This window comes from Benincasa hispida, chromosome 2, assembly GCF_009727055.1.
Source record: "Benincasa hispida cultivar B227 chromosome 2, ASM972705v1, whole genome shotgun sequence".
NCBI classification, from domain to species: Eukaryota; Viridiplantae; Streptophyta; class Magnoliopsida; order Cucurbitales; family Cucurbitaceae; genus Benincasa; species Benincasa hispida.
The window spans coordinates 8,236,267-8,251,366 of NC_052350.1; the positions used below are offsets into that span (position 1 = coordinate 8,236,267).

At 31.1% G+C, this 15,100-nt stretch overlaps 1 protein-coding gene across 3 annotated transcripts; it reads left to right on the forward strand.

Annotated features, from left to right (window-relative positions):
* The first annotated feature begins 10,750 nt into the window (after positions 1–10,750).
* On the forward strand, positions 10,751–14,515 carry LOC120070989 (protein KINESIN LIGHT CHAIN-RELATED 3). 3 transcript variants are annotated; one of them, XM_039022962.1, is made up of 3 exons: positions 10,751–11,128; positions 11,573–13,671; positions 13,997–14,515. In XM_039022962.1, the coding sequence occupies exons 2-3, from the start codon at positions 11,672–11,674 to the stop codon at positions 14,205–14,207; spliced, it is 2,211 nt and encodes a 736-aa protein (XP_038878890.1). In that variant the 5' UTR covers positions 10,751–11,128; positions 11,573–11,671; the 3' UTR covers positions 14,208–14,515. The 3 variants fall into 3 exon arrangements, with proteins under 3 accessions (XP_038878890.1, XP_038878891.1, XP_038878889.1); XM_039022963.1 differs by having other exon boundaries at positions 11,632–13,671; XM_039022961.1 differs by having other exon boundaries at positions 11,636–13,671.
* Positions 14,516–15,100: the final 585 nt, after the last annotated feature.

Here is a 15,100-nt window from a genome sequence, read left to right on the forward strand (position 1 = left end):
AACAATTTTTTTTTATTTAACCTTTTCTACAGTAACTTGGGCCGCCATCGGCCCAATGTAATGAAAGCCCATTACGGAAGGCTCTTCGTTCTTAAAGATTGGGCTCATTATGGGCCTAACAAATCTTGTCAAATAAAGAACACCGACAGCAAAAATAAAAGAGGAGAGAGAAAAGTCGGCAGATGAGGTGGGCCATTGGGCCGATCCCATCCTATTACCCATACTTTGCTCCACGTTTTGTCAAATCCGTCTGCCTCACCCTATCCTTTCCCTCTCGTACACGTTGACCTTTCCTCTCTTCTTTGTATGTTTTCACAATTTTTCACAATTCCTTATTTCTTTGACATGTTTTTTTTTTTATTTTATTTTTTTTTTATTTTTACAAGGGCAGTATATTGCCTAAAAGAACAAAGGACTTCACGGGTACAAACAGACCAAGATCAAAACAAATAAAACAAACCAAACAAGCAACTAAAGGAGGAGCAGAGGAACTCGAGAGAAAAGGTCCCAAGGCAAAGAGTCCCCATGAATCCTCACCAGAGAAGTCCCAGTTCACTTATAACAACAAATAAAAATCTAATAATGCATAATTAGACTAAGGATCTATTAGGATTAACTTTTTAAGTGTTTATAAACTTTTTTTTTTCCACTTTTGAACACTTAAAAAGTCAATCCAAACACAGGCTCATTATCTGGAGTGAATGCATGATAGCACCATGGATTCATAAATTACATTCACGCTAAATATGGTTAATTACAACACACCAAATAACTCTTGAAACTTTACATCTCAACCAGTTACCAGAGATCAAAACAACAAATTCAAGTACGCTTAGTCTCCCAATATGAAATCCTATGAGAACATAGATCCCACAAAAGCATATCATACCAAATAGACTTACTAGATGGATAGTAAAAAAATAAGTGATCTCTTGACTCAAGACCCACTTGACATAAAACACAAATGCTAGGGGTATTAGAACACCAAAGACGATCACGTTCACGAGTCTGCAATTGATTTTGAATAACTAGCCAAGCATGAAGGAGTGCATGAGAATATTCCTACCAAACAAAATAAGACTGGTCCAAGATACTACAAGATGTGTAGGGCGCAAAGAATCTCATGTACTAGCAATCGATAACACACCGGTTCGGCAATAGAGACAGAAAACAGTGTCCTCCCAAGCAACCACAACTCTTATCAAATGAACCTACCCAAATAGGTCCACCAACTCTCTAGAGTTAGAAGGTCAGACCTCATTCTCATAAGGGCTCAAGAAATCACACACCTTTGCATAAAGGGACCAATTAGCATCCAAGATAACCTGATTACTAAACTATTGAATAATGGGCCCCCTTCTAACCAAGGGTTTTACCAGACAGAACAACAATATCCATTATCAACCCGAAGAATAGATCTCCATCACCAAGAAGAAGACTTAGAAGCTATGATAGCCCAAATACACTATCTTTTCAAACAATACGCCTCCACCCAAGCAACCCACAAAGACCCAGAACGAATAAGAATGAGCCATAATAACTTCATGATAACAGAAAATATTAGTTTATATCCTAAACATTGAAATTGTATCAATTAAAACATTAAGCTAATAATTATATCAGTTTAAATCATAAACTTTTGTGCATATATCAATTTACACCAACTTTTAGATTACATTCTAAAAATATCGTTTGAGACTTATAAAATTAAACTCCTTAAATGATCATAAGTGAGTTTAAATTTATTAGAATTACATTTGAAAATTGTGAATGCATCAATTCTTATAGGCGTGTAGACTTATTCAAATGTTGAATTAACAAAATAGACAATTTAGGATTAATATGTGAATGATTTTCAAAGAAAATTATAACTGAGAATTCAAATTGATTTACTTATGAAAATCTAAATATTTAGTTGATAAAATCATAAGTTTCAAATGGTGTTTATCCAAACGTAATAAAATGGAGGATTTAAATTAATACAATTATTAGGGTCTAATGTGATGAGAAATACAATTGGTTAGACAAACACTCGCACGCGCGTGTGTTTTTTTTATTTGTGTAATTCAAACATAAACTCATAGGATAAGATTTCCATCGATATGTCAATATTTTCATCAATATTTTTTTATGTTTTTAGGATTTGCTATCAATATGAGGGATGAATCGATAATTCTAAATATTATAGTAAAATTAAGGTTCCAAATATCGATGTCGATAGGAATATCGAAGTCCCGATTTTATGGAAATATCGATATCAATGAAAATTTCAGGGAACTTTATGGAAATTGATGGAAATTATTATAATTAGTTAATGAAACTTTGATTATTACCTAATTAGACTATATTTTACCATTTATAATCATCATTTTTATAAAATAAGACAATATTTAGAGGTATAGTGTAAATATTTAAGTAAATGTCAATGCAAGTGCAGAAATTTAAAAAATAAACGGAAAAATAATTACAAAAATAACATTAAATATTGACAATTAATGCAAAATTAAAGGACATGAAATATTTGCATACAAAATAATTGTAAATTATTTATTATAAAACTTACACGTCTAATACCAAAAAGATGACCTTGGAGCATCTAATTCAAAATATTGATCATTAAAAAAAAAAAAAAAAAAACTACATCATTGCTCCCAAGTCATCCTATATTGAAAATGCTGAAGATAGTTACTTAAATGAAAATGATAGGACTCGTTTGGCCAACATATAGACCTTGGTGGTTACATCTTATTGGTCGATGATCTTCCTCCTTCAGATGGATAATAACTATTCGGTGAAAAGTTAGACGGTAAATTGTTATGGTCAAGTCTTGAAAGACCATCATAATCTGAGTAAGAATAATTACCTCAACCATAGTTTTGTCGTGTATTACTACTGCTTATGACCATTGTTTTCTAAGTTTTTTTTTTCTTGCAAATGAAAATTTTTTATGGTAAAAGAAACAAAACTCACATGAATTCAATTTTGAGATGAAATGATATGAAAATTCAATGAAAAAGGTTTGAATGAAATTAAAAATAAATATATGTTGTTTTTATCAATTTTGGTTTCTAAGAACCAATGAAAGCTTTGGATGATAAAAGAATAAAACTTACACCAATCTAATTTAGAGATGAAATGATGTGAAAATTCAATGGAAAAAAGTTTGAATGAAGTTAAAAATAAATATAAGTTATTATTTTTCTCAATTTTGGTTTCTTAAAAATAAAAGCTTTGGATCGTAAAAAAACAAAACTTTTATCAATTCAATTTTAAGATAAAATTATATATTAATACGTGAAACTAAACAGTTCATATAACCAAGACAAATCTATAAACCTTAAAAAACTTTCATTGAACCTATATGCTTAAAAAATCGAAATTTTCATCGATATTTTGTGAATGGGGGAAAAATCAAAATCCCACCCATACCGAAATTTCGAGTTGGTCGAAATCTCGAAGCGACCGAAGATTTAAACTATGAGTAAAATCCACAAAAACATAAAATATATATATATATATATATATATAGAATAAACAACAAATGTCACCCATATAAATGTAATAAATAATATACATGTTAATTTCTTTAAAAACCATGAAATATTTATTTAGTAATTTAAATTTATTTTTCAAATTTGTTTGTTTATATAATTTTTTAAAAAAATTTCTATTGATATCTACATTTTTGTAAAATTAATATCTCGATATTTTTGTCGATATTATAAGTGGAATTTTTATGCTCAAAACCCTGATTCAAATAATGTAATAATTTATTTGGTACTTCGAGAAGAGTAGGAACCACCATTCTAACCATTTGCTTCCCACGATTTCTTTTACTGTAGCTCTATCGCCAATAGCATCGTTTAGTCTAATTGAACTCAAATAAGTAGAAGAAGTAGGATTCGAACCTACGTAGAATCAAAGGGTATCAATCAACACAGAGATATAAAAGAGAGGATAGAAAGGGAAAGAGTGAAACGTCTTCAAACTTAATGCACAAATAGATAGAATAGCAGCAAATAAACTACCAAAATCTGAAAATTTTCAACTCTAAATATTTAATCATATATTAAATATTAAACAAGACAAGGAAAAGACAATTGTACCACAAAACTGAAAGCAAGGTGGCTTCTGTTTGGACAGACTTTACCTGTAAAAAAATGAAAAAGGCACTTTTAGATTAAAACAGTTTATTTTTTCTCTTCTTTTTTTAAGAGTCGTCCCGTTTGGACACGTGGCCCAATTAGCCCAAATCTTTGTTTATTACTCCATCTCCACGGCTCTTCTTCTTGTCATCTCCCACTTCTTTAATGATAATTTAATTAATTAATAAGAGTACATTTCCCTAAAAACGTATATTTGGAATTTCCATTTTTCTCTATTTTGGTGGGATTAATTAAATATTAAATATCTCTTTAACATTTATTTTAATGATTGCGCTTCCTCCCTCCCATAAACTTCCAGCCTAGACCCCTTTGCAAAAAGTTCATAAAATCTTATTTCCCAAACTACCCTTCTCCCATTCGATATAATATTAGAGGTGTCCACAAAATTCGGTAAACTGAAAACTCGATCCTCCCAATCCAATCCATACAATTTTAGATTGTATTTGGTTGAAATAAATAAAATTAAAAAATATATTTCTTTTTATCCTTAGATATTGAGTCTAGTTTCTATTTACTCCTTGGAATTCAAAATATCACACATTAAGTTCTTAAGTTTTGAATTTAATTTTATTTTAGTCACTAATTTTCAAAACGCTACAATCTTATCCTTGACATTTGAGTTTTGCTTCAATTTGGTTCCTATGTTATGTTATAAGATTTACATTTTTAACCTGCAACCCTCGCTCTTTCTGGAGTATTTGACTATTTGGTAGATCTTTTAGTCTTTAGAATTAATTTATGTTAGTAAATAAAAACAATCATCAAAAGAGTTATAATTAATTAAGTTTCATGGTTTTTATCACTTTTAAAATTAAATTTAAAATTTTACTTCATAATTATTTTTAATAAATGAATAGATATTGATGTTAATGATCGAAAGTGAGTATTCACTGAAAAATTGAGGTTAAAAATATAAAATCTAGGTACCAAATCGAAACAAAACTCAAATCTCAATGGTGGAAATTATAATATTTTGAAATTTATGAACTAAATGAAATAAAACTCAAAACTTAAGGACTAAAGTATAACATTTTAAACCTAAGGACCAAATAGAAATTATAACAAAAAACTAAGGACCAAAAAGATATTATTCCCATGAATTTTTTATGAATTGGAATGGTTCATGGGTTCACATAAAATAATCCAAACCTACCCGAACTTATTAATTTTAAAATATATTTTTTTTTCCTTATGATACAAATATTCTTAATATATTTATATTTATTTTATTTTATTTCATGATTTTTTATTAATTTATTCTCCAACAACTCCTAAAAATAATTACTTAGTAGAAATAATTTTTTTAAATATAAATTGCATTGAGTTATGAATCTTAATTAAATATCTGGAAGTAATTAAATTAAATTATTACTTATTTTTAGAACAAAAATTTAAAATAAATGATTAGATTAATTCGAATCAAACCAACACAAATGTTTTATGGTTTAGTTGGGCTAAGTTCATTATTTAATAATAATTATTTGATTGAAAAAATTTATAATTCGAATAATTGAATTGATCTAAAAAAAATGTTTCAACCTAATTCAACCTAAATAGAAACATTCATGAATTCTAGCAAATTAATATTTTGGCCTCTTTATATGCTATAAATTTGAATTATTATTATTACTTTTAGTTCAATAATTATCCGTGATTGACATTATTTTCTTCCAACAATAATAGTTCATAATAAAATATTAAATAAACTCTTATTCTAAAATTTTACCAAATGTTTGATTAAAGGAATGGTTTTAAAATAATGTAATTAAATGGTTCCATGTATATATAGTCATCGTTTCTTCCTTATAAGTGTGATAGGCAGAGAATATGATTTTAATAATTACTGATTTTAAATATCTCGATAATCACCAATATCATAAATTATTGAATGATGGCAAATAAAGTACAACAACTAATATTTATTTGTACTAAAAACTAACTAATATTTAATTATTTATTTGAATAAAGTATAAAGGCCAAGGGTAAATAATGAAGGATAATTTTGGAATTAAATAAAATAGGATAGGACCACCCTTTACGTACTTACTGCCTCACGTGGATGGGCAAGTTTTTTTTGGGTACGCGTGTTGCCCACACACTCGACAGTGATAATACAAGCGTGAACGACATGGTAATGTATTTATTGTCTCTATTGTGGAAAAAAAGTGTCTTTACATAAATTTTGTGTAGATTACGAGTTTGGCTTCTCTATCTTTAGGATAACAACTTATAACGTGTGTTTGGTTTATTAATACGAGTTGATTTAACTTGGTTAAAATAAGTAAATCTCTTTTTCTAATGTTTTCAATGACTTTACTTGTCGGCAATAAGTGTTGGCGTCGAAATCTGGACGAAACAGTAATGATAGATTTATTTGTATGGAGAGAATGAGAATCCTGCATAAAAGAATAGTAGATGCTATGCCCATTTCGATAGTTAAATCAACCAACAAACAAAAAAAAAAAAGAATAAAACATTAACTTGAAAAATTCACTTACCTCTCAAAGAGTCTTTATGGTATATTCATAAGGTTGCCATAATCCTTTTATGATTAGGTTTAATCTATTTAGTAGGTTTTTTAGGGTTCATTGGATCGGACAATGCAAATGGAAAGATTCCTAGGAGGGCTTCCCAGGCTCTGGCTCGTGAGTTTTCCTTGGACCTCCTATTCGCCTACGATATGCTTTTGTTGGAACGCCTTGAAACTTAATTTGTATTTGTATTTATGTTATTTATAGTTTTGAATCTAAGGTTCAAAGAGGTGCACTAAATGTAAACTCTCTAACCCTAATGATGTCTCTGGATTTGTATTATATGATATTTCCCCCTAAAAATAAAACTGATCTCTCTTCACTGGCGACCAATTTTGATGACCGCCTCCAGCGCCCAACTCTCTCCTCTTTTCTATACAATTATTCACATGTTGTAGTGTTCATTGTGTTGGGTCTCTAGGTAATTGAAGCGATCCATTTCATATGTAGTAATCCATCCTATCCCAAAATATAATTATTCATGATACCTTTGTCATCGTTGAAAGATTAACAAATTTATCTTAAACAAGTAAGGTGAATTATATATTTTTTTTCATTTTTTCTTTAATTGTCTTTTAATTTGCGATCACACTCAAAGCTTGCATGACTTTGTGTACTAAAAATGATTTGAAAAAAGAAAAAAAAAAAAGTAAACATCATGGACAAAATTATATATTTAGCTTGTAAAATAATTATTTTTTAAAAAAAAACATAAACCAAATTACGTTATCTTGAAATTATGAAGGACAAAAAAAATGGTGGAGCAGAATTGTCAATGATCTACTTGAATGCCATTTGAATATCTTAAATCAAAGACGAAGACATTTGGCCAAATGGATAAAATAAAACAAACAACCAAAAATCATAAACTTGAAGTGCAAAAAAAGTAAAACAATTTTACAACGTGGAATTAACAAAATTATACTCACATTGTTATTGTTACTCTATAAATGCAAGAGTATGAATAAATCAACGAAGGTAGAAAATGGGAATTATATAATATATGGTATTTAAAATAATATCCATGTAATTGTTATTGGGAGATTGCTACGACATTGTTAGGAGATGGATCGATACATTTTACCCTCTTTCTAGATAGCCCACTAACATCATTTGGATTTTTTTTAAAAAAAAACAAATTATTTTAAAGTTGATTCTTTAAATCTTATTGAACATATTAAATATAATACATATCATAGTATCTTAAATTTTGAAATGTATACATTTTTTAAAAAAAATTACCACGAGAAAATTTACTTTCAAAAACAAAAGATGCATGTCAAATTAAGGGAAGAAAAAGAAAAAAAAAAAAAGTATCGTGGAATTAGATTTTATCGTTATATATAAAAATTCTTATTTATTTTTTAATCTACTTTGGGTCCAAATAAGATTAGTTGATAATGGAAATCATGTATAATGACATGGTTAAAGACATAACTTTTTTTTTAATCATTATAAACATTTCCTTGACATTTAACAAGTTGCCATAAAATGTATTTAGTTGACGATGTAAGAGTGTTATAATATATACTTTTGTGACAGTACATGTGTCGTCATATGTCATTTGTTAACTTAAAACATTGTCATGGTCAATATATATATTCTTGACAATAAAAAGTAACATTATTGACATTTTTACAATAATACAAAAATGTTGGCATTTTTGTCATTCTCGGTAACTCCCATATCAATAAAGAATATCAAAATTTGAGTCGATTAGTAACCATAATAACTTGTTGCAGTATACTTGATAGTAAGTTTATAATTGTCAACAATTCTTTATCATTGACAATAATATATTGTTAGAAAATTAATTGTGACAATTTTAAAAAGTGTTAATGTGTCACTGATATTTTTACGTTGATGTGTGATTCAATGACAAAATATAACCATCACAAAAAATAGTCATGACTATTTTTAAGTGTCATGGATTCTTAGTTTTCTTGTACCGAAATTATTATGATTTTAACTTCAATATCTTCCTGAATTACACTTTTTATTTTCATGATTTGGTAGGTAAACTTCTTTTATGTTAATCGTTAAAAGTAATTTATCATATTATATTTCTTTTAGTTCAACAAAAACAATAATAATGATTCAAATAATTAACTCTATACAATAAAATATAGTATCATAAACGTGTATACTTATATTGGCATGTCAGATCATTTATTAATAACAAAGATATTTGTTAAGTTTAAATCTACAGTATTTTATTCATACTTATGATTATATGTTACACTATTCTATTAACCACAAAGATATTTGTTAAGTTTTAATCCAAAGTTTAGGATCAATGATTTGAAAAAAAAAAAAAACAAAAAATATCACACATTGGAACTAAAATTGATGGATTGATTGAACATGTTGATTAAACTTATAAGGAAGAAAGGGTGTAAACTTCGTGACCATGACATGCTGTTTGCATAGAACGACATTTCCCCATCCAATCCATCCTTCAAATTTACGATAAGTAAACTTTATAGTAAAAATAAAATAAAATCTCGTGAGGATTTTTTATAGTTAAAATGTGAATAGACAAATTCGAACCATAGACTTCATAGTTACTAACGCACTCGAATGTCAATTGAACTATGTTCAGTTTGGTCTTAATGAATATTTAAATATACAAATCGTTCAATTTTGTCTTTCTTTTTTCTTTTTTTTTTTAGCACAAGATTTTTCCTTTTTATTATTGTATATATACGAGGTTTGAATATTATTTTAGCCCATCTACTTTATTTAGATTTTCATTCATTCTTTTATCGGTATTTTTTTTTTACTTTAGTTAATCTCGACAATTTTATACTTCTTTAAATGTCTAGGTTGGTCTCCATATTTTTAAGAAATGGTCATTTTATTTCATTCATTTTTTTATTCCATCTCCAAATGATAAAAATGGTCCTTTTTTAAAAAATATAAAATTTAAATTTGATATTTTAAAAGTAGATAACTCAAAATAAATCAAATGTGAAATTAAGGAAATTAATCTTTTTTTTCGAATGATTGCCGATAGTTTTTAGACCATCATGAGTAATTTAAAACATTTTTTTTTTCATTTGGCTCATTTAAAATAAATTCAAAATCGCTTAGTTCTTACTTACTCTTCTTTCTCAATTTCTACCACAATATCCCAAAAAAAGCACTTAATTCTTCCTAATTAAGTTAAAAAAGAAAAAGAAAGAGAAAAAGAAAAATGAAAAATGAAAAGTTAAAAATCAATCACATCAATTAAAATTTGTCATTCCATTTCAATATTTTTCATTAATATTACTACGTTAAATCTTACATTTAAGTAAGTCTCATATATCGAATTTTAAACAAAATTCCAAATTAATTCACTTAACAAAGCTTGTGACAGCTTAAATTATAGAAAATGTCTTGAATTTTATATTTTTGTGTGAAAAAATATTTCCGAAGTTATAAAAGTTTCAAAAATACCATTAAATTTTAAAATAAATTATATGGCCTTATTTAATTTTCATTTAATTTTTAGTTTTTCTTAAAAAAAATTAAGTCTAAAAACATATCTTCCACCTCTAAGTTTTTTTTGGTTTGTTACCAATTTTCTGATTTCTACCAATGTTTTTAAAGATAAAACCAAAATTCGAAAAACTAACAAAGTAGTTTTTAAAAATTTATTTTTATTCTTAGATTTTGACTAAGTACTTATCTCTTATACTTAAGAAAAATACAAACTATTGTAAAAATATTAGAGATTATAGGCTTAATTTTTTAAAAACAAAAAACAAACTATCGTAAGTTTAAGAATATTTTAATATAAAATACTAATGGTTTTCATCCAAAACTGATGGTAAAGATATTTCTTAATTCATTTTGAAAGGTTAAAAATATTTTTTGAAATATTTGAAAGTTTAAGAATGTTTAGAAAGTATTAAGGATATTTGGTATAATTTAAAGAAATTGGTTGTAAGATTAGGTGCATGCTAAAAAGATATTTACAGAATAGGGAAAAGAAAAGTATTGGAAGGGTAGAATGGTCATTTGAGGCAGGAAGATGGCGATGCCACGTTGAATTCTCCAGCGGAGACAGAACAGAATGTGTAATAAAGAAAGCTTTTGGAAACAGAAAAAATGGGAAATCGGCAGTTGCAGTTGCAGCCCTCGCCGGTGGGAGAAAGGTCGTGTTCTTTCTTTGCAGGCCGTCCTCGGTGGGCGACCAGTCACTTCCACTTTCTTTTTTTCCGATCATTTTTTTTTCCTTCAATCCCATTCCTCAATTTCCCCCAATTTCGCATCTCCCCTTCTCTTCTTCTTCTTCTTCTTCATCTTTCTCCCTATATATCCCTTCTCCCCACCTATAAAACGCCCCATTTTTCCTTCTCTATTTCTCTCTCCTATTTATATATTTCCATTTCTCTCTCGAGACCGCAATCTTTAGGCGTTTCTTCTTCATGGGCTTCTCTTGAGGTGCGTGTTTTGATTCTATTTGTGAGTTTTTGCTTGATCTGTTTCTATTTTCTTTTCATACCCAATGATATTGGCGTTGAATTGATTATTTGTTCTTTTGTTTTTGGATTGCATTTATTGCCTGCAAGCTGTTTGTGGGTTTGTTTTTGGTTAAAAAGTTAATGATTACGAGTCCTGTGTTCGTTGGGCGAATTTATTTCCGGTAATTGCGCATCGAATTTGGATGATCGATCTTTGTTTTATTTGTGTTTTCTCTTACTTTTTATATCTAATTTGACGGCTTTGATTGGGAAGTTTTTATTTGATATAAGACGTGTGTTATTGAGCTGCTTTGGTTGCCATTTTGCTTTATTATTGAATCGGATGGCCGTCATTTTCAGCTTTGTATTGCTTCCGGTTTGTATTGGAAATGTGTATGAATTGTTCTCGTTTCTGGGTGCGCAGATATTACGTGTTTTGTCCTTTTTTGTGAGTTTTGTTGCTGTTGCCTGTTGAATGTTTAGTTAGATTCTGGGTTCTCTGCTGATTTTGAACAATTGTGAGATGCCGGGAATTGTCATGGATGAAATCAATGAAGAAAGGGTTGTGAATAAACACAACGGTTCGTCGATTCATATGGAAGAGTCGTATGGAAACAAGTCGCCGAGGAGCGGGTTGAGTCTTCAGAGCCATGGAAGTGTTCATGTTGATTTCCCTGTTGATGGCTTGGTTGATACCTCTATTGAGAAGCTTTATGAGAATGTTTGTGATATGCAAAGTTCGGATCAATCACCTTCAAGGCGTAGCTTTGGTTCTGATGGTGAGGAATCCAGGATTGATTCTGAACTGAATCATCTTGTAGGAGGAGAGATGAGGGAGGTAGAGATAATAAAGGAGGAAGAAGATATTGTTGAGAAGCCTGAACATGATTTTCCTATCGATTCTATGAATCATTCTCCATCTGCAGATAAGGAGAAAGCTGAAAATACCCAACCTGGAAGCTCAAAACGTCTTTCTTCTGGAAAAAAAACTCCTCACCTGCAGTCGGACCGCGAGACATCTCCAAAATCAAGTCCCAGGGGCAAGGGTTTGTTGGATAAACCCCCTATTAGCAGAAAGAATGAAAAGAATTCGAAAAAAAATAGTCCGGTTGCTGCTCAATCAAAGAAACAGAAAGATTCACCTTTGAGGGGCTCAAAATTGCAGAATGGAACTGAGGATTTTGATGAATCAATGATGGACAATCCTGATCTAGGACCCTATCTACTTAAGCAAGCAAGGAGTTTAGTTTCTTCAGGAGAGAATCTGCAAAAAGCTCTTTTAATAGCACTTCGTGCTGCAAAATCTTTTGAACTATCTGCAAATGGAAAACCAAGCTTAGAACTTGTTATGTGTTTGCACGTCACGGCAGCGATATACTGCAGCTTAGGCCAGTACAGTGAGGCAATACCTCTATTGGAGCATTCCATTGAGATTCCTGCCATCAAGGAAGGCCACGAGCATGCACTTGCCAAATTTGCAGGCCACATGCAGTTGGGTGATACCTATGCCATGCTAGGCCAGCTGGAAAATTCTCTAGTCTGTTATACAACTGGGTTAGAGGTGCAGAAAGAAGTCCTAGGAGAAGCAGACCCCAGAGTTGGTGAGACCTATAGGTATTTAGCTGAAGCCCATGTTCAAGCCTTGCGATTTGACGAGGCTGAGAAATTTTGTCAAATGGCGCTCGATATTCACATAAAGAATGTTGGTCCTGCTTCTCTTGAGGAGGCTGCAGATAGGAGGCTTATGGGTCTCATATGTGAAACAAAAGGAGATCACGAAGCTGCACTCGAGCATCTAGTTTTAGCCAGCATGGCCATGGTGGCAAATGGCCAAGAGACTGATGTGGCTGCAGTTGATTGCAGTATTGGAGATTCATACTTATCCTTGTCCCGTTACGATGAGGCTGTTTTTGCTTATCAGAAAGCCCTCACTGTTTTCAAGACCACCAAGGGAGAAAACCATCCTGCCGTTGGTTCAGTATATGTTCGTCTTGCTGATTTATACAACAAGACTGGAAAAATGAGGGAGTCAGTATCGTACTGTGAAAACGCCCTTCGAATTTATGAAAAGCCTATCCCAGGGATTCCTCCAGAGGAGATTGCTAGTGGTCTTACTGATATTGCAGCTATTTATGAATCAATGAATGAAGTTGAGCAAGCAGTCAAATTATTGCACAAGGCATTGAAGATATATAATGATGCCCCGGGACAGCAAAATACCATTGCTGGAATAGAAGCCCAGATGGGTGTCTTGTATTATATGCTGGGGAACTATTCTGCATCTTACGACTCCTTCAATAATGCAATTCCAAAGCTTCGCAACAGCGGAGAGAGAAAATCTGCTTTCTTTGGTATAGCCCTTAATCAAATGGGGCTCGTGTGTGTTCAGAAATACGCCATAAACGAAGCTGTGGAGTTATTTGAAGAAGCCAAGAGCATACTAGAGCAAGAATATGGACCTTATCATCCCGATACTCTGGGGGTATATAGCAACCTTGCGGGAACATACGATGCGATTGGCAGGTAATGTAACCATCCTTTTATTATCATAACAAGATCAGTACTGCAATTGAAGTTGTTCTCGTTCTCGAACTGTGAAAATCTCCATAACCAAGTAATTTTTGTTATCATGTCATCGGCCTTTTGTTATTTTCCTTGAGAAACGTTTAGGACTCCCGTCCTGTTCTTCACTAGGCGTCAATTTGTTTATGCCACTTCCTACTTATGGTTTTTACTTTTCCTCACGTTTTTCTTCCATGGTTTGCATTTAGAGTAGAAAGTCGCTGAAAGTTCTCTTTGGGCAACAAATGATGCAATTGATTAGTTTTCCTCTCGTGACTTTATACAGGTTGGATGATGCAATTGAAATCTTGGAGTATGTTGTTGGCATGCGGGAGGAAAAACTTGGGACAGCCAATCCTGATGTCGATGATGAGAAGAGGAGGTTGACAGAACTGTTGAAAGAAGCAGGTAGAGTTCGGAGCCGAAAGGCGAGATCACTCGAGACTCTTCTCGATGCCAGTGCTCATCCCGTAAACAGTAAAGGTATTCAGGTTTGATAAAAGATTAAATCACATGTGAGCGATCATTGTCGCATAGATTAGAACCGATTCAGAAACACGGCTAGTTGTGCTTGAGTAAATTCCTGATTCTTGAGGTTGTTCGAAATACAAATACTAGAATTTGGCGTTTTGTTTGCATTGTCGATTAAGTTATCTTGTATTTGTGTAAGAAGTTTATATTGCTCTGTATATTTTTATACGTAAGTGATGCCATTGTCATTTTGTATGTATATCACATTGTTATGGAATTACAAGATTGTTTGATGCAGTTTTGAATGAAAACTACAAGGATGAGGTTCCTCCTACTTTTGTACCATAAAAATATAAAATGATTACTTTCCTGCATTAACTAGATGTCTTCGATTCTTTATGTTACTTATCCTAAGTGGTCTACATCGATTATATCTCGTGATGCTTTCATGTAGTTGTTTGGGCTTTTGTCCTTTTGGTTCTTATCCTCGAAAAGAAAATACTAGACAACATTTTGCCATATATTAAGGGCTCGTTTGGGGGCTCAAGTTGAGAAGAGATGATATGAGGGTCACTAACATCTTAACTACCCACATGTGATATCCCATATCCCCATAGTGCACCGTTTTGCCCACCACTATCACAACTCCTCTTCCCACATCGCAACTCCTCTTCCCACACTCCGCCTGACATTTTGGTTCTCTCGTTTCTTTCTCATCAAACATTTTTTAGCATTAGTTCTTCCATAGAGAAGGGTTTTCTTTCTCCAATCCGATGCATGATTAGTCTGTGTTAAAGGTGTTGAAAAATCATGGTAAGGGCCCATGGTGTCCGATTTGGAGTTTAGTGGGGGAGGTCGTTCTCTTATTCTCAGATTTGTTGAATCCTAAATTCGTTAATTTTCAGATCTGTTGATTCTT

Coding starts and splice junctions, on each gene's coding strand:
- LOC120070989 (XM_039022961.1), top strand. CDS start 10,793: ATGGGAAATCGGCAGTTGCAGTTGCAGCCCTCGCCGGTGGGAGAAAGG. Junction 11,129..11,635: donor CTTCATGGGCTTCTCTTGAG/GTGCGTGTTTTG, acceptor ATGTTTAGTTAG/ATTCTGGGTTCTCTGCTGAT. Junction 13,672..13,996: donor ACATACGATGCGATTGGCAG/GTAATGTAACCA, acceptor GACTTTATACAG/GTTGGATGATGCAATTGAAA.